Below are 26,285 nucleotides of genomic sequence, written 5' to 3'. Positions count from 1 at the left end.
ATAGATTTCAGGAGAGAATTTTAGCATGCTTTAAAAACAAGATTTTAAAACACAAATATGAAATAATTTTATTATAGTCACACTGGGCAAATTACTAAAGTTCAGCTCATCTGGCAGAGAAAACTGAATTGGTATTTTATGTCTTAGGTTTTGATTTCTCATTTCATGCTAGCTTTAAAATTAGCCTTATGTTAAGGATTTTATGGATATTCTGGATAGTGGCTATAGCTAATGCCACTATAAGAAAGCCAGTGTGAGTGGCTTTCGTGGGAGTGAGAAAAGCTTGCCTCCTGTAACAATGTAATATCAAGAATTTCTGCTTAACAATTTACATATTAGGAAAAGTTGATATATGTTGAAATGACAGATTCCCAGTAATACTTAAACTAATTTACAATGTCTGTTTAATTTCAGAAGTTTTAGTGAACATCTAATTAATATGTGTCTAACACTTCACTAGGGTGTGTTGAAGACATGAAGGGATATGACTTGATGTTTTCTGTTCCAGAAGCTATTGTTATTTTGTGCCATCTATTCTGATATTTAATGAAGTCATCGGAAGGGAAAAAAGACATCGGTTAAGATAACATGTAGAAATTTGTAGTGTTCAGTAGCATGTTTAGTCTCTTCGTAACATGTTTAGATTTTTTTCATATGATTGCCTAAATCAAGTATGAAGAAATTCTGGGATCCAACTTAAAAGCATTTGAGTACTTTGGTCAGTAAGGGAAAATTGTTATACTTTCGGTGAACTTTGTAAATGATGTTTAACTTATTTGTAGGACTTGGACAGAATGCTTTAGGCTTAACTTTGGGAACTACAGCAGCTACTTCGACTGTAGGCAATGAGGGCCTCGGTGGCATTGATTTTAGTAGCTCATCAGATAAAAAGAGTAAGTAATGTTTATTGTAATTTTATGTCCTGATGAAGGAACTTAAATTCCTGTGTCTGGAAAATCATTAGTTATATATCCAGTAATAAAATTTTTACTTTTAAGTTTGTTTGCATTGTATTTCACAAAGGTTGTATATGTTGTAAAGATTTTATCTTTGTAGGAAACTGCAGTTTGTATATACATGTTTGATGTAGCTATCTTAAGGTATTCTTATATTTCTTTTAACTTGGGAACATGATTTTTACCTGTTCTATCTCATGTAATATATCACAAGTATTTGTGAATGTCAGTATTTGCTAAAAATATTTTAATATTGTTTAATATCAATTTTATGAGTGGGTATGTCATAATTTAGTCAACCACATCCTTTTAAACTAGTGTTTCTATTTCTTTTACTTTGGGAATTATCACTGTATTGGGCATCTTTATAGAGAGGGGGAACATAGTATGCTAGTTGGAGGAGCTGGACAGAATTGCCTGGGCTGAAATTCTGCCTCAACTATTTACAAGCTGTGTGACTATTCAAATTACCCTCTTTGTTTTAATTTCTTTGTCTTTAAAGTAGGAGGGGAATAACAGTACTTATTTTGTGGGGTTGGTTTGAGGATTATTATTTGTGAAACCCTAGCAGAACCAGGGACACAGTAAATGCTTTCTAGATTTATGCTTTTATTACAAAGTTTTATTTCTTCATGGAAAATACCTAGAAATTGATCCATTGGCTTATTAGAAAAATACCTAGAAATTGATCCATGGCATATATTGTGAAGTTGCTTTCCAGAAAGGGTTTACCAATTTATTTACCCACCAACTAGTGTTAAAATGCCCTTACAACACACTCTTGCCATACTGAATATTCTTTTAAAAATTTTTGAACCCAAATTCATTTTGAAAACTTCGTATTTTGTTTCCATGTATGTGACACTTAAATGTTGTTTTGCAACATCTTTTTTCTGATAAACGTGTGTTTCAATAGAATATCATATACATGGATAGTGCTCTGAGCCTCTGACAACTGTAGAGTGAGTTAAATGGATGGAGCTGTGAAATATGCAGTGTCTAGAAAAATCAGTGTAAGAATTTTTTTAATGGACATGGGTTTTAGTATAAGAAGATACTCTTCAATGTGAATTACTGTCCTAAAAGTTGGTAAAATAATTTCAAACTTAAAAAATTTATTTCTCTTTGAGTGAAAATTGACTAATATCTAAGCATAGATTCTGTTTCTTTGTAACAACTCCATAATTACAAAAAATAGCTTTAGATATTTAGCAGATTTTTTTTTTTATTCAGTTGTATGAGGTGGGTGCCTTCCAACTACTTTTATGCCTGAGATGATTACTCTTTTTGTTGTAATTGCTTTTAGATCCCACGTGAAAAAACAAATTGAGGCAAAGGAGTAAGGGAAATGTAAGGAGTTAATCTCCACCCTCCCTTTACCTCTATTTCTTCCTGTACTCCCATCACCCTCCTCTCATATTAGGCTGATCAAGAGGAATACATAGAATAAATGAACATGACTGTGTGTGTTTTCCTAGTAGCTATATTAGTTAGCTTGTACCTATAGTATCAGTGAGATTTAATCAGATGAGGCGTGGTAGGAAACAGCATTCTGTGAAGTGGGGATAACCTGGAGTGGCATGAGAATGACATGAGAATGCCCCTGGCCCTTTTGAAGAAATGCTGGTTGGCCAGTGTGGCTGCAGTACAGAAAGATCAGATTGCAGAGATTACAAACGGCCTTTGTGCTACATTAAGGAGTTTTGTGATTATAGTGAGGACAGTTGAGATTTACTAAAGGATTTTGATCTAAATGAAGTAGTATATAGGTATTTGTAGTGAAGACATTGCAGTAGCATGTTGAGCATAAAGTTTATGATACAGCTACATTATCAGTGCTCTGTGGTCACTTGAAGTCATTTTATTTTTATTTTTTTTAAAGTTTATTTATTTATACAAGCACTGGGTACAGTCAGAAGCGCTGGAGGGTGAGAGAATTCACCAGAGCCAGAGTGGGGAACAGAACGGGCATACTGACGAAATACACTGCTGAGGGGAGCAGCGGGAATGGCAGGAGAGGTCTGTTTTGCCATGTGGGACCCTCGCCGGTGGCTGGGGATTGAACTGGCGCTACAGAGGCTGTGGGCAGCTTTGCAGCCCAGCACTCAACCGCTGCGCCACCAGGGGTGGCCCTGAAGTCATTTTCAATGACATGGAAAATGCATAACAACCTGGAGATAATTCTTTTTAAAATGTGAGTGCAGGGCCACCTGGATGGTGCAGCGCATTAAGTGCAGCACTATGAATCTGTCTGAAGTCTCTGCAGCGTGGGTTTGATCCTGGCTGGCAAGAATCCCACGTGGCGTGGTAGACCTCTCCTGTTGCTCCCGCTGCTCCCCTCAGCAGTATATTTTCTCGTCCTTCTGCCTATTCTGCTCCCTCCTCTGTCTCTGGTGAATTCTCTCACCGTCCCTCACCTCTGTCCTGTACCCCGGTGCTTGTATCAATAAATAAATCTTTAAAAAAAAATGTGAGTGCAGAAAAAGTCTAAATTGTTTAGGTGTTCTTTGTTTTGTGGGATGAAGTTTTGTGTATTCTGTATTCTATATTTTCTTAAATAAGCAGGTCTTATTTTGTCATTAATTATTATTATAGTCATAAATTTTATAAAAACAGAAAGGGAAAGTAAACATTTTACTGAGGGCACTTTTTTTTTTTTTTTTGGTGGGACCCTCGCCGGCAGCTGGGGAACGAACTGGCGCTGTAGAGACTGTGGGCAACCTTGTAGCCCAGCACTCAACCGCTGCACCACCAGGGGAGGCCCTGAAGGCACATGTTTAATAAGGAAAGCTATCAAATAGGTGTACTACTGAGAGAGCTGGTGATGTGCATATATTAAAAACTTTTCATTTAAAAATGTGCTGCCTTGGGCCTCCCCGGTGGTGCAGCGGTTGAGCGCTGGGTTGCGAAGCTGCCCACAGCCTATGCAGCACTGGTTCGATCCCCAGCTGCTCCCCGGCCACTGGAGGCGGGTCCCACATGGCGCGCAGACCTCTCCTTACCTCTCCTGCCGCCCGCTGCTCCCCTCAGCAGTATACTTCGGTCCTCTGCCTGCTCTGCTCCCCGCTCTGGCTCTGGTGAATTCTCTCACCCTCCTGCGCTTCTGACTGTACCCAGTGCTTGTATAAATAATAAATACAATAAATAAATAAGTCTTAAAAAAAAATGTGCTGCCTTTGTAAAATATTTGGAGTTCAGTTAATCTGACATTTTACTATTCTGTATTGATAGGACCGTAAAAGTATTTTTTTAAAAAGATTTATTTATTTATGCATACAAGAACTGGGGTACAGGCCAGAGGTGTAGGGAGAGGTGTGAGAGAATTCACCAGAGACACAGGAACAGAACAGGTGATTTGACTGGGGAATAGCAGGCGAGACAGGAGAGGTCTGCTGTGCCCTGTGGGTTAGCTCCCTGGCTGGAGATTGAACTTTTGCTGCAGTGGCTGCGGATAGCTTCATAGTGCTGTGACTTAATCCTTTGCGCCACCATGGAGGCCCCCTTAAAAGTGTTTTTAAGTAAACCTCTCAGTTTAGCTACTAAAAGAATACTTTTCATGAAAGATGGAGGGATTCTTGCTCTTGAAAGAAATAGATGCAGATCAGTTACATAACTTCCTGTTTTTTATATATATAAATATGTCTCCATTACATGTTAATGTTTAGAGTTCATGATAGGCATGACAATTTCTGTGTATACCCTTGGTTTTTGTTAACTTAAAACTTGTATTTGGAATATATCGTTGCCTGTTTTTACATGAAGCTTCTTGTATTTCCTAGGTGATAAAACAGGAACAAGACCAGAGTAAGTTTACAATTTAAGTTTTAAAATTTTTAAATTAGAGTTTACTTACTAATTGTACACAAATTGTATGGTTGAAAGTAAATTGAGCCATGTACACACTTAGAAGAAAAATTCTCCATATGCTATGGGAAGGTTTTGAAAGCTCAAGTCTTTACTTTCTAGCTTTAAGAAATTTAACCAGGGCCTCCCCAGTGGTGCAGCGGTTGAGCACTGGGTTGCGAAGCTGCCCGCAGCCTCTGCGGCGCCGGTTCGATCCCCGGCTGCTCCCCGGCCACCGGAACAGGGTCCCACATGGCGCGCAGACCTCTCCTGCCGCCCGCTGCTCCCCTCAGCAGTATACTTCGGTCCTTCTGCCTGCTCTGCTCCCTGCTCTGGCTCTGGTGAATTCTCTCACCCTCCTGCGCTTCTGACTGTACCCAGTGCATGTATAAACAAAACAAAACAAACAAACAAACAAATAAATAAATAAATAGAACATGCCTCTATTAAAAAAAAAAAGAAATTTAACCAATTCTTTCTAGAAAGTGTTTTGTTTAATACTATAAATACAAATATACTGTTATATTTTTTAATTCATATTGAACAAGTCATGGAACTTTACTCTTGGAGAACCCTTTATACATAAAAATGAAAACATATTTTTCACTTTATATATAAATTACTATGCTAGTGCTACTTATTTTGCAATGGAGAGGGAGAATAACCTCCGTATACATTATATTTTGTTTGAAGATTTTTTTTTTAAATACCAGTTATATTTTCTTACCTAATTTATTTACATAAATGAAAACATTTGCAAATAAGTGATAAAGTACACACTTCAAAAACATCTGTGTATATTTTAGCCCTTTTGCATATGTGAAGAAGCTGAGAAATATACCAAGGAAATAATACCAAGGAAATAATAGCATATCTGTGACTGAAATATTAACTAATGATTTAATTACAGTATGATAAAGATAGCTTATTTCTGTATGCATTAAGCACATAATTTCCTTAAGCTATTCCTTGGACTTGTTTTGTTGAAGGACAAGTTGAAATTATAAAATAAAGGAAAATAGTTTGAGAATATCTTGAGTTTTGAAACTTTCCTTAATTCTTCAATATTTTATTTATTATTTTTAAATTTTTTTACATAATCGTTCATTTTTAAACAATATTTGCTTCCCCCCACTCCCTCAGGTATAGAACCCATAGTTTCCTTCACCAATGCATCCATGCACCATCACATCACTCACCTTTGCTACCCCCTCCCTCCCTCTGATCCCTCTCCCTCCTCCTCCCCTGCAGGATATCTCTGATTTTTAATTGTTTTTGCTTTGTTGTGTTTTGTACTGTTACTATTTTTTTACACTGATGTCTTATTGGGTTCCCCTATATTCCTGCTATAAGTGAAACCATGTGATATTTTTCTTTTTCCTTTTGGCTTATTTCACTGGGCATAATTCCTTCTAGCTCCACGTTGCTGTGAATGGCATGATTTTTTCTTTTTTGATGGATGAATAATATTCCATTGTGTATATATACCACATCATCTTGATCAGGTCATCTGTTTTAGGGCATTTAGGTTGTTTCCAGAATACTTCAGTATTTTTGAACTGAATAAATCTCAATTATGAATCTTTGAGCCAGTGGGATCTTTGTTCATTACCTCGCCCAATTTATGGCATTTTTCTGATTTTTAAACATTTAGTCAGATGCATAAAGTGTACTTACAATCATGCCAATCTTTTCAGAAAAGAAATGTCCATTTAGATGAATTGCTAAAGTTACTTTATAGGTCAAGAAATTTATTGTTCCTTATAAAGAACTTTGAACTCATCTAAGAATGCCATAAATGAGGTATGGGGAATATTTGCTTTATTATAGCTTAACATATACTGTAATAAAATTTAGTTACCAGTTTTTTATGATCTCAATGTTTTAATACCTTTGTGGCATTTATTCTTAGGGATAGTAAAGCACTGAAGGATGAAAATCTACCTCCTGTGATCTGCCAGGATGTTGAAAATCTCCAGTAAGTTAATTAATGTGAAATATTATTAGATAAATCATACTTGAAGAATGACAGAATACATTTTAGAGGGAACAGTCTTTCTTAACCCTTAGCTTGGGTTGAAATTTTAATGCTGTTAGAAATTAGAGAGAAAGAAGAATACCAGGAAATTAAAATTTTGTTACTTTCTGCGAAAAAGAAAAAGAATTTTTAGTATTTGCTTCTTAAAATATTTGGAATCTTAATTGTATGTATACTTTTTTGTCTGAAGGAAACCAAAGCTATGTTTTTGAAAAACTGAGTTTTTAAAATCTTTTTAGGAAATTTGTGAAGGAACAAAAACAGGTCCAAGAAGAAATTAGTAGAATGTCTTCAAAAGCAATGCTTAAAGTACAAGAAGATATTAAAGCTCTGAAGCAGCTTTTGTCACTGGCTGCCAGTGGATTACAGAGAAATACTATCAATATTGACAAATTGAAAATAGAAACTGCGCAGGTAAACTCACAGCCATATTATTATAGGGTTTTTTTGTTTGTTTGTTTTCAGATGGAAATACGTCTTTTTCAAATACAAAGCTAATACAGACAACCTGTAAGACACCAGATAGTTTCATACTTTTAAATTGCTATAACAAGTTTCTAATTTTTATGGAGTGTTTATTATGTGTCAGTCAGTATTCTAAGCAGTTTATATGTATTCACTAGAGTTTTCAGAGCACTCTATAAAAACGGTAATGATGCAGATATCATCTATCATTCATGTCAGATCTCTTTATGGCATAACATAGCTTATGTATGATTATATAAAATATGTAGTTCTTTTCTGTATCAGTGAGGAAAAATGATGATGTATGGTTCACTTGTGTTTTACTTTTCACAGTTACAAAATGTGTTTTATTAATCAGGGCAGGCTAGAAATTTTCTTAAAGTTTTCCCTGATCTTTTAATAAACTTCATGTGATGCTGCCTTTTTAATGTGGCATTATCAGAGTGCTATGCTCTTTACAAATGAAATGATAATATTTTAGGTAAAACTATTAATGATGTTTATGTGCCTTTAAGTCAACTATTGAATACTTTTGTGATGTTTTAATAAAAATACATTACTAAAATAAAATAGCTATTCTAAACTATCATCATTGAAGAGAATTCAAAGACTTCATTATTGCTCTCAAATTTCTCAGTCATCTGTTGGTTAAATATGAATAAAATATTTCCTTATTTTTCCTTTCCATTTCTTTTTTCTTTATATATTATCAGATATGTTGTACCTTTGAGGAGAAAGAAAATGTTAGTTAGGCATTTAGACTGTGGAGGATGCTGAGTCTCTGATTAAAAATTTCATGAAACTATCATTTTTTTTTGAGAAATAGATGAAATTATATAAATTATGTGGAAAAGATCATTAATAAAGTAATAGAGGAGGCAAATTTGAAAAAGAAATGAATGCTGTATTGATATCCATTGTAACTGGATGATTCCATTTACAAATATTTGTGGATTACCTGTTAGATACTAGACTTGTTAGTAGGTAAAAAGACAACTTCTGCCTCACTGCCAGACAGATAATGCCAAAGGTACTAAACCTCTGGTGGGGTAAATTAAAAGTCAGTGGGGTAAGTGAAATAGTAAAAGATGGGTAGAATATAAAAGGTAACTGAAGAAGAGTTGCTGAGTCAAAGAAGGCTTCCTTAAGGAGAAAAAACATTTGAATTGAGTTTAGAAAATTTATAGGACATATCAGAGACTTAGAATACTCTTTTTTCTAGTATATGGGAGCTAGTGATCTACCCACAGAGCACTGAATTGCTAATTGAAAATATTCTGACCCCTTCAGTGAAGTAGGTATCCAAAACCTTTTCTTCAAAGAAAATCTTTTGGGAAAATAGAAGCAATTGTCAAGTGAGCAATCTGGCATTGTATAGAACAAAATATTTCGGAAGCAAAATCTTTCACTCATTTTTAGTACATATTTCAAGAGTTTAAGTAGGGTGGTTAAAGTTCTTCATTTTGGGTAGGGTGACCGCCATGTGGCTTGTTGATGTGTTAATTGCTAAGTTCAGCTATCCATTTAGTGAACATTTTCAAGGCTCTTTCATGTAGAGCACTACAGAGTACTATACTTTTCATAATGAAGTGATGACGACATTTGGGACCAAAAAACTTGAAATATACTACGAGAGTTAAATCAAAGAGGTAATATGTTGTTGGCTCAAGATACAGGACCCTAAAGGACTCAGGTGGACACTTAACCATTGCCCAGAGTAGGATACCTTTACATTGACCCTAGAAACATGCTTTAGGTCTTCTCCAGACTGGTAAGTAGGAAGGGATAGCAAGCAAAGGCATGGAGGTATGAAATGCCTGTCTGAGGAGCTATAAGCAGTTCAGTGTAGAAGTACTGGGTAGAGTATACTTGGAGAAGTAGGCAGGGGTGAGAGTTTGAATAGCCCAGGCTTTTCTAGGGCTTTTGTACTATAGTTGAGTAGGATTGAAGCCTGAGCTGAGGAATGAAACAGATTTAATTCCTTGGCAGTGAAGTGAGGGTAAGAGGTACTATAGGGAACATAAAGTTAAGGTAATAATACTTTTTTTTTTAAATAAGCCAACTTAGAGGTTATAGAAGCATTGAAGTGATCACTATGTATGTAGAATGTTAGGAGATAAAACAATGTCAGTCTTAAAAAACCACTGGCTAGAAGGTAGAAATGGCACTGAGTAGCTGTACAAGGCTGTGTGTGAGCTTTAAAAGAATTGGGCTGCCTAGATTCAGTTCTCAGGTTGTTCAGCTGGGCTTGGGCATATTGTTAATATCTCTTTAACTGCATTTCTTCATTATATGGAGGGAAACATCATTTTATAGGGTTTTCATTGAGTATTAGACATGATATATTAAGTCTTTAGCATAGTGCCTGGTACAGAAGTATTCCCAGAATGTCAACTACTACTGCCATCATTATTATTCCTACTAGTTTATTTTTTAGAAGTATTTTCTATATTTGTGTATTAAGGATTTTTAAATAGTAGTTTAGTCTTTCATTGTGGGTAGGTTAGCTTCAATCGTCCTACAGAAATGCATAGATTCGTAAAATAGATTAATAGCTCATAAACTTATTACAAAGTTTGGCTTGTTAAAATGATAGTTTGTCTTTTTTGGAAAGATGTTTTAATAACTTGTAAAACAGCTTCGTTCATAGTATATTTTCTTGAACCTTGTTTTGAAGTTTCAGTTCAGAAGTAGTTGGTACGCTAGCATAATTTTAAACTGATCTTTTTGTTTTTTAAACCTCTGGTAAATTAGGAGTTAAAGAATGCTGAAATAGCCTTAAGAACCCAAAAAACACCACCTGGACTTCAACATGAAAATACAGCTCCTGCTGAGTAAGTTACTGGATTTTTTTTAAGCAAATGTGTTCTCACTTTTAAAACATACAAATTAAGAATTTTTCATTTACTATGTAACATGCCTGGGCTAATAAGCACTGTACATGGATTTTAAAATTTAACTCATAATAATCCTAAGAAAGTAGTTTACTATCCTTATTTTATAGGGTAAATGAATTTGAATCTTTTATTAGTATGCAGTTACACTTCATATGCATGTTACTGACAGGATTTGTTTCACTTTATTATGTTTTATAGGCAATAGAAATTTCCATTCTACCAATAAGAACTTTTTAAATTGAAAATAATTTTCAGATAGCCTTTTCCTTAAAAAGGGCATGCTAAATATAGTTTAACTCTTAATTATTTGCATAGTTTTTTTTTTAAGGTTTATTTATTTATACAAGCACTGGGTACAGTCAGAAGCATGGGAGGGTGAGAGAATTCACCAGAGCCAGAGTGGGGAACAGAACAGGCAGACTGGCAAAGTACACTGTTGAGGGGAGCAGCGGGCGCAGCAGGAGAGGTCTGCGTGCCATGTAGGACCCTTGCAGTGGCCGGGGATGGAAACGGTGCTGCAGAGGCTGCGGGCAGCTTCGCATCCCAGCGCTCAACTGCAGCGCCACTGGGGAGGCCCTGAATAGCTTTTATATACATAGGTAATAAATCCTGAAAAAGGAAATTTAGAAAATGTAGATATATAAAAGTAAAAAAAAGATCCAGCTCGTATATTATTGTAGTTTCTATGCACATGGTATATATTTTGTCTTTTTTGTATCTTTTCGTGCTGCTAGAGATAATACCTAACATTCATCTTAGATATTATTTACCATATGCCAAGCAATGTGCTAGCACTGTACATTCTTTATCTCATTTTTCACAAAATCCCTACAGCTTTTAACTGTTTCAGTCTTAGAGGTAAAGGAACCTGAGGCATGAAAAAGTGAAGTCCTGGGCTTATGAGTGGTGGAAGTCCATGTGCTGCCTGGCTCCTCACATTTTTCTTTGCTTTTAATTTCTTATTATGATTTAGTTTCAGAGTTATGGAAGAGTTTCAAGAATACAGCAAACAATACCCATGTATCTTTCCTTTAGATTCCCTACTTATTAACCTTTTTAAAGTATTTGATTTATTCTTTGCTCTCTATATGCATATGTATATTTTCCTTCCAAAACAGCTTGACTTGGTGCCCTTTATGTTTAAGTAAGTTAGCATGTATTTATTAAACAAGGATGTTCTCTTTCAAAATCACGGTACAATGATCAAATCGGAAAATTAGCCACAATACTCCTGTTAGCTTATTCAGATTAGGATGGATGTGCTTCCTTGCTATACTACTAGTACTTTATCCCTGTCTTGTTCTTCATGCTGCTGTGAGAGCTGGTTTTGAAATGGGTAAAATTTATACATGGCAATGATAGTTTTTCATCTTCATTTGTCTCCTGTGCAGCATATATGAAATAATTGTTCTGTTAAATGAATACCACTGTGTAATTCCCAAAATATAATGTTGCAGCTGTTTTGTTGATATTCTGAAAACTTCTAGTAAATAGTTTTTTTATTAAAAAATGAAATTGGTAGAATTGTATCACCACTGCAAACAACTTTCACAGTTCTCCATTTTTTTTATAGGTTAGTGTTCATAAATGTTATTTAAGGTCCCTTTTTATCTTTTTGACACCTATTGAATAGATTAAGTCTGGGTTAAATTTATCAGAATAGTAATTAACCATTGTGTTTTCAGATTACAATATGGTGTTTCATGTCATAAATTCATATTGTAAATATAAGCATTTGTAAGTTATGGTTTATAGTTGCACTTTCTAATTTATTTCAGATTTAAACAAAACTTATAAAAATGGTGGTAGAATTTCCTTAAATCCGTCACCTGCTTCCTTTAATGTTCACATGTAAACATGGTATAGTTATCAAGAAAAAAATATTGAAATATTGCAAATACTATTAACTAAACTATAGAACTTTAAATTTTTACTGTCTTTTCCACTAATGTGCTTTTATTAAAGCTTTGGGATCTTAATCACATTGCATTTAGTTGTTATTTTTCCTTGATTTCTTCTAATCTGTCTTTGACGATCTTAATATTTTAATGACTTAATGACGTAATATCTTTGACCGTGATCCCTTAATAGGGTTTTTCATGATTGGAATAAGAATATGCATCTATTTTTGATACATTGATAATTTATGTGTTTGGGTTGTTTTAATGAAAAGCCTGTGTGCTACTTAAAGATATATTATGTCATCAGACTAATTCAAAGGCTCTACTTAAATGGGTGCACATTTATGTATTTTGTATTTTAAATATGAATAAAGTGATTTTTCAGAAATGTTGATTTGAGTAAATGTTTTTATGTAGCTACTTCAGAATCTTGGTTCAACAGTTTGAAGTACAGCTTCAACAGTACAGACAGCAGATTGAAGAACTAGAAAATCATCTTGCCACTCAAGCAAATAACTCACATATAACCCCTCAAGGTAATGTGTTTTTGTGGTAATTTTTTTTTTATAGCACTCATTTTGATTAGAGAGAGTTTAGCTGTAGCTATATAGTAAATGTTCTAGGTAACCACTATTAGTTGTTTTTAGCTGTGGTAAGAGTTTCCTTAAAAGTTGTTGATTGAATCTTTGTTGCCTAGAAGTATAAAATGAATTGTTAAATGAATTGTTGCTTAGAAGTATAAAGTGAATTCTTTTTATTATGAATAGTTACTATGCTAATAATGGCAGAAATCTTAACATCTCCTTTCCTCCCCAGATTACTTAAGATAATCTTTCTCTCAGTCAACTCACTCTGCTGTTTTTGCTTATCCATGGAAATATTGTTGTAGTTTTTCATTTCCACCTATACATTAATTACCAAAAATTGGCCTCAAGTAATAAAGAAATAAAATTGGTTGTTATATATTTGTGTGATGATATAATTTTCTTTTATAGATTTGTCAATGGCTATGCAGAAAATTTATCAAACATTTGTAGCTTTAGCTGCACAACTTCAATCAATTCATGAAAATGTAAAGGTAAGTTTTCATTACCATATCCTTTCTCTAAATATCTAAACTCTAATGAAATATTTGTTCATTCGTGGGGCAAAAGTACCTATGCTTAGTACAGAAATAGCTAAAATTACATCTAAGTGAAAAAGACTAAAACTAAAATAATAATCTGTCCATGGATAATACCTTTTTTTTTGAAAGCATTCTTGTGTCCTATATAATTTGTTCTTTTATTTATTTGCAACAGTGTAATATGAACAACTTCTCACACTTATACGTCTTCACTATCATTTTTGCTACTTCCATATGTTTTCATTATATGTGCATTTTGCTTAATCTGTCCACTCTTGTTGGCCATTTAACTTAGTTCCTTCTCTTCACTATAAACAGAATATATAATTTTATTTATGTTTTAAATGTTTTCTAGCTATTCCATTAAAAAAAAATAACCATACTTGCTCACATTTCTCCCTTCTAAATATGGGGATTATCTCTTGGACTTTTATACAAGTCAGTTGAGATCTTTAAAATTCACAGCACTGAATTTGCATCTAAAGAAAGTGTTAACGGTAGAATAGAGTTTCATCAGAGAATCAATTGTTTTTTTCAATCTGATGCTCTGTAACAGTTTTTAACCATTTACAGTTACACCATTTTTTAAGAAATCGCATACTTCAGGACTTTTGCTTTCATAAAATGTTAACCTCTAAGCCAAGTCTTTAAAATAATTATTTTTGTTTTAAAGAAAGAATTTTAATCAAATTTTCTTGAAAAATTTTGTAATAAATGTTACTTTAGGTTTTTTTAAGTGCTAAAGATGATTATCTGTTGGCATTTTAAAGTCTGTGTTGTGCAAGATTTTTTTTTTCCTTAATTTTTATTATGAATCTTTTCAAATATATACAGAGGAGAGCACTATTATAATGAATGTCCAGGTAGCTACCATCCAATCTCAGCCATTATCAGGATCTTGCTCATGTTCAATAAGTTCTCCAGACAGAGATGCTTTTTTCCCAGGCAGTATTTTCAAGCAGATCTCATGCTTGTCATTTGTAAATATATATGCTTTTTCAGTAGCAATTTCTCTGACTTGACAACTAGACCCTCTTTAGTAAAAGGACCATGAAACAATTGAAATTCACGGAAGACAACTCCAGATCTGTTGGATAAACTTTCCATGAAATTTTGACCTTTCTTTTCAAATATGTATTTCTAAGGACCAAAGGTTGTTCCATAATAAGATTTGCTATGTCTTTTATTTTCAGCAGCATTTAGTGAGCAAACTCTAAACTTGTTCACTTCTTATAGGAAACTCACAAGAGGTGTTATTTTTATTCCTCCAGTTTTGTTTTTTCATGAGATAATCTGTTGGAATAGACTCAGGCTCTCTGAATGACATCAAATTTGGAAGTTTTATCAATTACATATATCATGACTGATGTCAGTTTTATTTTTATTTATTTTCTTTCAGGTCTCTAAGACAGATCGTATTTCCCAGTTTCTGAAGTAGAACTAAAATTTATGGGCTATTGATGCCAAACCTTATATTGGTATGTGCATGTATTTGCACAGAAAAAGGGTGGATGGATTTGGGGTTAAACCAGTTCCAATAAGATTTTTCTGACTTCCCATGTTGTCTTACTCTGCATTTTCCCTAAGTTTCAGTTCTTGTCAGGCCTTCTTCAGTACATTATAGAGGTAGCCAAGTTTAGAACTAGAATATCTAATACTGACATCCCCACAGAGGTGACTTTCAAATACTACATCTTATAGATATAACTTTTTAACATTAAGATATCCAAGTCCTATACCTATTATAACCTAATGCCTAAAATTTATTAATTTCTGCTAAAACTTGGTAGGAAATCCCATATCTCTTCAAAAAGAGATATAAAACTGATATAAATTATGTCAGACCTTCAGAGAAAGTCTTTAATAATTCTTTTTATTTACTTTATTTATTTATTTATTTTTTTAATATAGAGGCATGTTTTCTTTCTTTCTTTCTTTCTTTGTTTTTGTTTATACATGCACTGGGTATAGTCAGAAGCGCGGGAGGGTGAGAGAATTCACCAGAGCCAGAGCGGAGAGCAGAGCAGGCAGAAGGACCAAAGCACATTGCTGAGGGGAGCAGCGGGCGGCAGGAGAGGTCTGCGCGCCATGCAGGACCCTCCTCCGGTGGCCGGGGAGCAGCCGGGGATCGAACCGGCGCCGCAGAGGCCGCGGGCAGCTTCGCAACCCAGCGCTCAACCGCTGCGCCACCGGGGAGGCCCTCTTTAATAATTCTAATGTGAAACATTCTTTTTGACCATCTTCAAGGCAGATGTTCATGGGTAAAACAGCCCATTTTATGAACCTGATAATTTTTCTTTCTTACTCTAATTGTATACTTTTATTTTTTCATCAGCTTAGTTCTACATACTCAACATGAATCATTTTCATTATAAAAACAGTCAAACAATTCTGATAAAGTGAAAAAGACTTCTTCATACCCTTTAAGTTCACTTGAGGTGTAACATCTTATTTTAACACGCCACCAGATACTTTTGAAAATGGTATTTAGTAGGTATGTTAGTACTGGCTCCCCCCCACCACCCTTTTTAATGTCTTTGAATGTAAAGATTACCAAAAGATCCATTGGGAGGGAAAATTTCATGAAAACTGTAATATTTAATATGGAATTTAAGATATTGCTCTGCTTACTTAAAACCTTAACTAATTCATTTTAAAGAGGGCCTTAGGAAACTAGAATATTCTAGGTAGTTTATTATAAAGACATAACTAGAATAGGGAAGAAAATATTCAGTGGAGTGATAGAACTCCCAAAGTTAGCACTTCCTGTGCCATGCATTACTAGCACCCTAGTTTGCACTTTAGGTGGAATGTATAATGTTGGCAGTGTCTTTGATATGTCTTTACTAACTTATTTCATTCATATATTACCAAAGTCAGCTCAGAACTTGATTAACCTTTTCTTTTTTTTCATCCCTTCAGGTGCTCAAAGAACAGTACCTTGGCTATAGGAAAATGTTTTTGGGAGATGCTGTAGATGTGTTTGAAGCCAGGCGAACAGAAGCCAAGAAGTGGCAGAATGCACCCAGAGTTACTACTGGACCCACCCCTTTCAGCAACATGCCAAATGCAGCAGCCGTTGCCATGGCTGCAACTCTTACACAGCAGCAACAGCCTGCTACAGGTCTGAATGCATTCAAGTTATAGCTTCTTAATGTTAAAATGCAGAATGTTTTTGTGCATTTTTATAAGTCTTCCTTTTTGTGTCAGGACTGAAGATATTTCTATGAATAGCTGTTCCCCTACAATCTAAAAATTGTGATGGACACAATTATGAGCATATACCTGAAAAATGCAGGGTAGTCTTAGCAATAATTATACATCAATTAGATATTGAACATTGTGAATTTACTTAATGTTATTTGCTGTATTGCTATTAGTACCCTTTAGAACATGATATTTCACTACTGAATTACATTTAAGAACAGCAGATTCTAAAATGGTGATTGTATCATTTATTGTTTTAAAGTCAAATATTCAGCCGTATGTTGCATTTTTCCTATAAGATAATGATAGATGGTGCATTCTCGTTTCCTCATATATAGTGATTACAGAGTATCCACATTCAGGATGAAGTACATTTTTATTGACTGAAAGTATGTTGAAGACCAGTAGGGTTGTTTGTATGTGTATATTGACTGGAAACAGAGTTCAGGCCCCATAAACCAAATTTGGAAGAAGTTACATGTTAGAATTATTCATACCTTTCCAAAATGAATAGAGTAATAGCCAGAGCAGGAAAAAGATTTTGAGATGCTCTGGATTGCACATTAAGAAGTATAAACTGGGAAATTGAGTCAATGAAAGTAATTGGTAAGATACTAGAAAGCAGATAATTTTGGTCCTTGGTTTAATTCCTCTTCTAAAGAAAGAAACAGTTTTGTAGTCTAGTTCTCCAATGTTTAGTTTGTTACTGTGTCTTTTAGAGATTACTTATCTTTTTACTCCTGCAGTCCCTTTTGGTCAGATTTGAAGTTTGCTATAGAAAAATGTAACCTTAATAGATACTCATTTTTTTTTATTAGTTACTCTGCAGCATGTATCTCTGAGAGTTGCATATAGTCTAGTATTACTATAATACAAAAAGTAAAAACCATACATATTTAGATTCTAGTCAGGCTGCCTTTACTAGGGAAGCCTTTTCTGGTTTTCACTATTGGCAGTTTAAAAAATTGTTCTTCACATTTGGAGATGACAGAATTGAATTACCATCAGTAAATGATTGATGATGGATTTATGCCAAATCCTCCACATTCCGTGGCTGGACCCATGTGAATAGTGGCTCACATAAGCACTATATAGTAATTCTCTAGCTGGCTGGAGTGTGGGATTGTGTTCTCAAGTTATGGGGGGAAGGGGGAATCATCAGTTTTGATCATCAGTTCTCGTGATTATTTATCCATCTAATCAAACTAACCATAGTGCCAGTTTCTTTTTACTTTACCATATTAATCGTAGACCAAGTAAGCATGGGTTTGGTTAAGTGTTCTTTAAACATAAGAGATTTCCATTCTAATAAAACTTGAGAGAAGTCAGTTGTCTAAAATGTTACACTTTAAGTGAATCATATTCTATGGTATAAAACTTAAATGGGAGGAAAACCACTGTCAGGGGTGTTTTTTATTATCCTATATTATAGACAGTCAAGAGGTTCTGGGTTTTCACTTATACATTTTGGGCTCATGGACATAAAAAGATATATGTTTATCAATTACAGTGCCTGTGTGCTCGGTTCAGGGGATACAAAGATAAACAATAGAGATAGGGTCTTTGCTCTCTGTGGTGATAGAGAATATTTGCTTATAAAGCATAATCATTTTGAAGAGCTTTTTGCTCATAGGCTTTAATTTTGTTTATGACTTTTGCCAGACTTTGGGGAAACTGACTGCTTTCTGTGTTCCTTGCAGTTTGAAGTCCATTTAAAGTCTAATCAGGTGGTAGGAATAGTAATTGATCATCTTAAACAGTCTTACTGTTTTCATTTTGAGTTGTGTGGATTGTTGGAACTGAGAGTCTTAGCAATTTTGCATTATGTCTTCTCTTTTCCTTTTGTTTCTTTTTAAAAGTCTCCCAGGCTCCGTAGTCAACTCTTTTCATGCCTCCTGAGTCAGAATGTTAGTTTAGTCATATCACCACTGTAGTGAGATTTCTGAACTCTGTTATATGCACTGATTTTATGAGTTACAGCCTGTTTAGAAATATCCCTATTTATTGCAATGTGCTCTGTATCCAGTGATTTATTACTTTACGTCTGTGACAGATGAAATCTTTTTTTAAGTGCCAGTAACAAATTTTAAAGGCCATCAGGATGAACCTAGATAGAGCTTGTATACTGTTTTATGTGTCACTCTTGGTCTGTGCAGAATTTGAGTTGTTGGAGGGGTTTTGCTTTAATTTGCATATGAATTCTTGCCTTCATGTACAGGAGCAGATAACTTACTAGGCTGCTACTTTCTGAAGGTGGTTTCTGTGTAGTTTTTCTTGGAAATGGAGACGTGCACTTAAATAGCTTTTTGATCCATCCTCAATGTTTTTTAATGAAAAACATATATAATACAGCCTGTGTGATTTATGGTTATTGGTTTTGAAGGCTGAAGAGATTTATGAGGAACCAACAGGCTATTTAATACATGAAATAAGCATCAGTAATTGACTAAGTTACACATTGGTCTATCTTGAGTATCCTTTTTCGTCAGTGTTTCTGAAACCTCTTAAAAAGCTTAAGACACTCAAGTTAGGCTTTTCAAGTATAATTTTTATTTAGGATAGATTATTTTAAGCTAATATACTGGGATTAAGTTTTGCTGTTGTGTTTTGACACTTAAAAGTTGTTGATGTTTACATGGTAAGAGTTTCTCATGTGACTTAGCTGCTGTTTTTAAAGGAGAGCTGAGACATTTTGTTAGAAATACCTGCTTTCTAACTTTTAGTGTAGGTTTGGAATTTAAAGTGTAGTGTTAAATAGGAAACTCTTTAAGTATTTCATTTCACTTTCTTGTGGTTTTGTGATTTTGTTGTATTTAATAACCAAAGGAACATTCCCCAATAAATCAGTAAGAGCAAAATTTTTCAAATTGGGGAAAAAGACGTTTTGTTTTTTTAAGAAAAATTATTCTTAAAATATGATTTAGGAATGACCATACTAATTACATTAGGTATTTTGAGTCATCACTGAAAATTATAAAAAATTTAGCACTTTAGTCCTTTTCCTGTAAGTGCAGTTTTACTTTTAAGAAAGTAGAATTTATTCTGGAAAATATAAATCACAGTGCTGAACTTGATTTTGTTGTGTGTGAATATATGATATGATAACTTTTGTAAAATGTTACTGTACATGAAGATTTCACTTTGGGCAATCATTGGGATATCTTACTACTAAAAAAACTTGATTTTATTTATGGAACTAAGAGCCTCTCATTGAATGACTACTCAGAATTTGAAACTGACTTCTTGAATTGTTTACGTAATTTTTGCCTGAAGGATTTAGATTCTGCTTTCTAATAGTGAAACTAATTTATATGGTGGCCAGAGTATATAATATATGCTAATACTTTGGCATGGGAGATATTTATCATGAGTTTTTACTATTAAAAAATGTTATACATTTGCCTACTAGTTTTATAAATGATGTTGCCTTCAGAATTTGTGTGAAGGTACAAAACTCAAAATATCATGTACCTGTTGTGCAATGGAAAGTCTTGTCATTGTCAGAGTTCTTGATTACTTAGATCCTGAATATTGCTAGATAGAGTTGCTCTTAAAAACAGACCCACACACAACATAAACATGTTAGTTGAGTAACTCTCATGATTTGTAAGGCTGAGGGCTGTGGTGTGCATTATTCTTTAGGGTCTTCCACCAGCAGTGCCTCCTATTAACATGTGACACTTAAGTCTCTCAATGTTAAAGAAACTGGACATGTATTTTCTACATATTTTTGTTAGAGATAAGAAAGTAATATACTTAATTTCTTTTTCCTATAGTAACATTTTACAAAAGCTGCCGGGCAGGTATTTTATTCTCAAATTAATCTCAAACTAAATGTAAAAATATAAATCTTTTTTAATTTATTTTTTAATACTGGTATAAGAACTCTGGTTGCTTGTATTCCTTATTCTTTATTTTTACTGGGTAGAAGCTATTTGAAAAGTCCATTTTCTGTCCCAGTGTAGCAAAATTGTGGTTCCTCAGTTTTCCTTTTTTTTTAAAATGTTTTATAATTTTACACTACCTTTTGAATATACAAACCTCATTCTTCATTGAACAACTTGAAGGCTTTGATTTCTTTGAAAAATTTAAATTTCAATCTGTTCATTACTTTGGCAGTTCCCTCAACTTTGAGATGCACTGATCACTGTGTTTGAAATAGACAAGACTGAAGATTGTACTATGAAATTTATTGAATAATTTTCATAAATTATTTATCAAATGAGAGATTTTTAGATTTTGTATTCTGCTTAGTTTAAAAAAGGTAGTTAAAAAGAGAGGCTAGTAAGTTTGATGCTATTCTTGCCAAACGCACTCAGCCAAAAATCTTTAAAGTAACAAATGGGGAAAGGATGACTAATTGTTCTGCATATGAGTACATTTTCCAAAATGTTGGAAATAAACTTCTGAATTGAAATCTTGAATGTATTGAATCTGTCAAGGTACATAACGGTGCCTTTGTAAATGTTCATTATCTTACTTAATCAGGTGATAAGTGGTGTAATGTAGCAGAGCTTAACAGTAGAACTCAATTACCACTTTTTGTGAACAAGTTGGAATTGTCATGTTACTGTGTAATTGATTTGCTTTAAACTGAACAATAAATTTAATAAAATAAATCATTGTCTTGTTTTTTATCCATTTATTGTATATATCATTTATATTTCTTATAAGAAACCATGCCTAGTTTTTTGGGTACTTACTCTTATGAAGTAACATGATAGTTTTGCATGTTAGTGTCAGTCTCTTGATCAATTGAGACGACTCTAATAAGGAGCTTGTTTTAAAAAGAAAAAAATAAAAACCTTTATTGATTACACCAACTAATTTTTATCAGAAAACAAGTAGAGAGATATAAAATCATTCTAGAAGTAAAACTTTAAAAATCTATAATTACAATACATTAAAGATTTCAAATATTTAGTACGTTAAACTAACATCTTTCAATGTGGTAAGCCTTTTAATTATTTAGTATGGAACTATTAAAATTTTTTTTCTGTTTTTGGATAAATTAGTTGGGACAGATAAATTAGACTGGGGAGACATCCTGAAAACTAAGCTTTAACAAACAGAATTTGTAAGAGTAATCACTGTTCACTTTAAAAATTATTTCATAAAGAAACTTTAATCTTGAAAGAGTAAGGCAAATTTGTTTTTTTCCCTCCATTTTTTTTTTTTTTTTTTTTTTTTTTTTATACCAGGGCCACAGCCATCTCTGGGAGTTAGTTTTGGAACGCCATTCGGCTCAGGTATTGGCACTGGCTTGCAATCAAGTGGCTTAGGTTCTTCAAACCTTGGAGGTACACTTTAACTTTTCTAATATTGCATTGGAGTTATTATACATTTGAATTGATACAAACTGTAAAAAATTTCTAAGAGGATCTGCTATTTTGGAAGTTAAGATTCCATCTGGCAAAAGTGATTCTCTAAACATAATCAATTCTTTCTCTAGTTCTAGACTTAAAACTTAAGAAAATTTATTTTTTTGTGAGTAGTAAATTTTTTAAAGTAAAAAATTGAGGAGCAGGGTGTTCATATTTGCAAAACAATATGCTGAAATATGAACTTGAAAGTTGCTAAATTTGATAAATTTTACTTTTAAAAATGGTAATTAATGTCAGTTTTAAGTCCAAACTATTATCTGGATATACATTCTCCTAATAACGGTCTTTTTCTGAAAATGAGCACTTTAAATGAAAAAATAATATAATTTGAACAACTTGACTCTGTCCATTCCTAAACACATTTGGCAAATTTGCCTTTATGGATACTTGTATTTAAAAGAGCAGTTGAGCATATTTTTGTACTTTCATAGTTACTCTAGTTAATAAGGAAAGTTTTCTGCAAAAACATCATGCTAAATACAAATGTATTCAATAGTCTGTCCTGCTGATGGATATTTGAAAGTTGATTGTATTTTGACAATCAAATGAATTAAGGTTTCCTTATTTCCACTAAGATGTATCATCAGAAGAGGGAAAGCTTGTAAGCTATTATGATTATTTCTTATTGTAGACTCTATTAGAAATTACTGGAATTATAGCAGGTATAATTTCAATGGACTATAATCTCATTTGCAATCATATTTACTGTCAAATTCAGTATTTTCAATGTTGTTGCAAAGTAAGCTTAAAAGAGTTTGAAATTTATTTATAGAGTCCTTGACTTTTATGAGAATGGAAACAAGTCTTCAAATAATTAGCAGTGTCTCCTTATGTACTTTATATGATGAAAAATATTTAAACTCTGACTGTAGTATTAAGAGAAAAAAACAAGACACTCCAATTCTTGAATTCTCACTGTTGCGTTGGTTGGTCTATAGCAGGAGAAGTTACTGAGTAGCTTTAAAATAATTAATCATTATATAGTTATGCAACTTTTCAGTGGTCAAAATTCTTAAGTCAAAGTGTATTATAAAAAGTAAAATTAACTTATGATACTTTGTGTTTAAATGTGCATGTCATGTGTATTAATTTAGTTGCTTTTCTTTTGCAAAATGAAATATTCCTGTTTATTACGTTTGACTAAAGTCATATTTGAATGGTCACTAAAGTTTCTAGTCCATTTGGGAGCGAAAATACTAATATAATCTTGTTTTTTTATGGCCTTGTTCTTTAAGAATTTCTGGTAGGCCATAAACTTAGTCTAAATAGATATAAATGTTTCATTTCAGAATTAATCTGGTTCGTCCAAAAGTCTTATGCCAAGGAGTAAATAGCAGATTTCCTTACGGTCATATTTTTTTGCACTGTACTTATTATACCTTTTTACTTGTCAGTATCCTTTAACCTGTATTTTACATACCATTGTATATTTCTCTATTACCCTCCTACTAGGATTTGGAACTAGCTCTGGTTTTGGATGCAGCACCACAGGGGCCTCCACATTTGGATTTGGAACAACAAATAAACCCTCAGGAAGTCTTAGTGCAGGTTTGTGTGTTTCTGCCTGAATTTCAGGCAAATTTAAAGGTGCAAATTATTAATTTTAAAAATACAAGTATTGTTATTACCAGTATCCAAAAATGATCCCTGATTTACTGTCTACCCTCTGAATGAAGTATGCAAGCCTAACTAATCAGATAGCTTTATCTCCCTTAGAAGCTAAAGATCAGGTTTGCAGCTATTTCTAGGATATATTAGTTTGATAGATTAAATAATTATATTCTCTATTAAGAGATTTTTTTGAACCGCCAAAGACTAGTTTCATGGTTAAACCATTTTTATTTTTACAAAAACGAACCCAATATTGTGAAAGTGTAACTCAATTTTTATCATTATTCTTCCAGGAGAATAATTTCTGTTTCAAAAAGATGTTTATAAATCCCTCTAGTTTTAAGAATACTGGTCTTACAAATGATGATAAATTGGGTTCTTTGTTCATTCTTTAGGTATAATCTTTCACTCTTATAGTGGAAAATTCCAAATTCCATCTATGTTCGCAATTTTTTCTATATTTGTAAATAATGGTTGTTTTATTATGCAATACATATGAATAAGTAGCATGTCTAAAATAATGATGTAATACTAATTAGATGACGTTTAAAGTGATGGAATTTGATGGAAATTCCATTTAAATTAAGTAGTGTTTAGAATCAACAGTTAAATCAGAGTAAGCTAATAGAATTCACTGGTATCAAGATTATAATCTAATATGTTGATATTTAGTAAACTGGGCACTAATAGTTCTTGATCTTAATTATGCATGGGCTGTTACAAAATCAAGACAGTAGTTATTATTCTTTGGTTTGTTCATTGTCCTGAAAACTGTGGGTTGAGGCATTCTCAAAGGACTTAGATTTGCAGAGGTGGGTTTGAAAGAGCAGTCTCTCTACATTTTGATAAAATGTTTTCTGGAGGGATTGATGAGGAAGACACCTTGGTATATTTAATTAAGAGAAAGGTTTCTAGCAACTTGGTTTCTATAATTTCAGTTATACAGTGCCAAGATGTCTCTTTTGGCCTTTATTACTCAACTTCTGTGTTTAAAGGTGCCTCTTAATTGTTAAATTATTTTCCTGTAAAATTCCGTGTTAGAAATTTGGTATCCTGTGATATTTGTTGTGCTTATAGATTACATATTCTTTCAGCTAGAAACTGACCTCTCATCCCCAGTTTTTATGTTTGTTTTTGTGATTTAACTTCTGATATGAATATTTTCTTCCCAAATATAAGGCTTTGGCAGCTCAAGTACATCTGGGTTTAACTTCAGCAATCCTGGCATCACGGCATCAGCTGGTTTGACATTTGGGGTATCCAATCCTGCCTCTGCAGGTTTTGGAACAGGAGGACAACTCCTTCAATTGAAGAAACCTCCAGCTGGAAACAAAAGAGGAAAAAGATAAACATATGGGTTGATGTGTTGAGAAAATGCATAGCAGCATCGTTCCTTCTATGAGTCTATTTTTCTAAAATTGATGCAGTAATTAAATTGCACCCAGGAGATTTATAAAGTTTTGATATTTTCCCCTACTCTGAAATTTGAACTCTCTTGTTTGCTATGCTAAACTGTGTGTGTGTGTGTGTGTGTGTGTGTGTGTGTGTTAAAACCCTCCTCTGTGTGTGTGTGTGTGTGTGTGTGTTAAAAACCCTGCTGTGTATTTTTCATTATTTTGATTCTCAGTAAGAAATGTTCTGATTACATCACCGATTAGTAAAATCTACTATTTAACTGTTAATAGCAATGTTTTTGTTGATAAGGTTTACATTATGTGTGAATTATGCACATTGTTTCTTACACAGATGGTGTGAACTCCAGGACCTATCCTAGAATCAGTTTGTTCCTTGATAAAGGCCTTTTGAACTACATTGCAGGGCATCTTGTGAATATGTATGTAAATATATGAAAAATAATACACACAATTCTGTGTGCATATAAAATATATATTTACAGACCTACAACTTTTGCCTCAGACTGTTCCCCTTGTCTAAGGGTATTCCATTTTTCACTTGAGCTTGAAATCCTCAGTGCTACTTGTACATTTATGAGCTAGAGGTGCCAGGTCACTGCAGTTTTTTGCTTAAAGACTTGCTGAAACAGCTACTGGTGTAAATATTTAACCAACTTAATTTCATTGCCCCTAGTCTTTACCATTTTTGTTTCTACTTTAACCTTTAGCAGCTACTCCAAATGAGGATTGCTGTGAGACGCGTTGAATAGATTTTAACAACTTTTATTATCCTATATATCCTCATATTGCCTATATGAGATGTTTTTTCATATCTGGGATGGGCCTTGAAGAGCATGTTTGAACTCCAGAATGGTATTCTGGGGACAAAGAGCTATTAAGCCAAATTGATTCTATGCAGGTGAGGGATGCACTGTTATTACAGTGAAAACTTTTCTAGCTATTCCAATACAGAGTTCTTTCTTACAGGGCTATTGATATTGACACCAAATGGAGTGGCTTATCAGCCTCTTAATGTCTTAAGTAAGTGCTTAATTTGGAATAGAGAAACAATATATTTTAAGAAATAAAATTATTCTTTGTAGCAACTATAAACTATCCCCTGTTTCAACAGTGAACAGAGCTCCAGGTAATAATACATAGGCATGTCAGGTTGTATCTGTGTAATATTTGTTTATATTAGTAACATAGAGTGGGTGAAAAAATGAGCCCTTGGAAAGAGAACTGCCTTACCCATGATTTCAGACAGAAACTATTAGGTAGATCTATTTATCTTTCAAGTACTGTTTTCAGATGGGATGTGAACATGGAATTTCATTGAAAATAGTTTAATTTTTTATATAAAAGGTTTTGTACATAATGTGCATCAAGTGAATATTTTCAGAATCATTTTCACCAAGGCACCTTTTTTTCTAAAATAGGTATTGCATATATAAATATACACA

At 33.5% G+C, this 26,285-nt stretch overlaps 1 protein-coding gene across 5 annotated transcripts in view; it reads left to right on the top strand.

Annotated features, from left to right (window-relative positions):
* The window catches only part of NUP58 (nucleoporin 58), a gene marked incomplete at both ends in the record, with an annotated part of 46,876 nt that overhangs the window by 10,316 nt on the left and 10,275 nt on the right, over window positions 1-26,285 (top strand). For 2 of the 5 annotated variants that reach the window (XM_084235373.1, XM_084235372.1), the window contains 11 exons: window positions 783-893; window positions 4,736-4,760; window positions 6,712-6,777; window positions 7,077-7,251; window positions 10,057-10,136; window positions 12,518-12,636; window positions 13,096-13,178; window positions 16,149-16,350; window positions 21,635-21,733; window positions 23,270-23,365; window positions 24,608-24,777. In XM_084235373.1, the coding sequence (XP_084091499.1) occupies window positions 783-893; window positions 4,736-4,760; window positions 6,712-6,777; window positions 7,077-7,251; window positions 10,057-10,136; window positions 12,518-12,636; window positions 13,096-13,178; window positions 16,149-16,350; window positions 21,635-21,733; window positions 23,270-23,365; window positions 24,608-24,777 (1,226 nt within the window). Of the gene's footprint in view, window positions 1-782; window positions 894-4,735; window positions 4,761-6,711; window positions 6,778-7,076; window positions 7,252-10,056; window positions 10,137-12,517; window positions 12,637-13,095; window positions 13,179-16,148; window positions 16,351-21,634; window positions 21,734-23,269; window positions 23,372-24,607; window positions 24,778-26,285 lie in introns of those variants that run through there. The other 3 variants (XM_084235376.1, XM_084235374.1, XM_084235375.1) reach the window with 3 other exon arrangements.

Source organism: Talpa europaea (assembly GCF_964194135.1).
Source record: "Talpa europaea genome assembly, chromosome: 6".
Lineage (NCBI taxonomy): Eukaryota > Metazoa > Chordata > Mammalia > Eulipotyphla > Talpidae > Talpa > Talpa europaea.
This window is presented reverse-complemented; position numbering and strand designations above follow the sequence as displayed.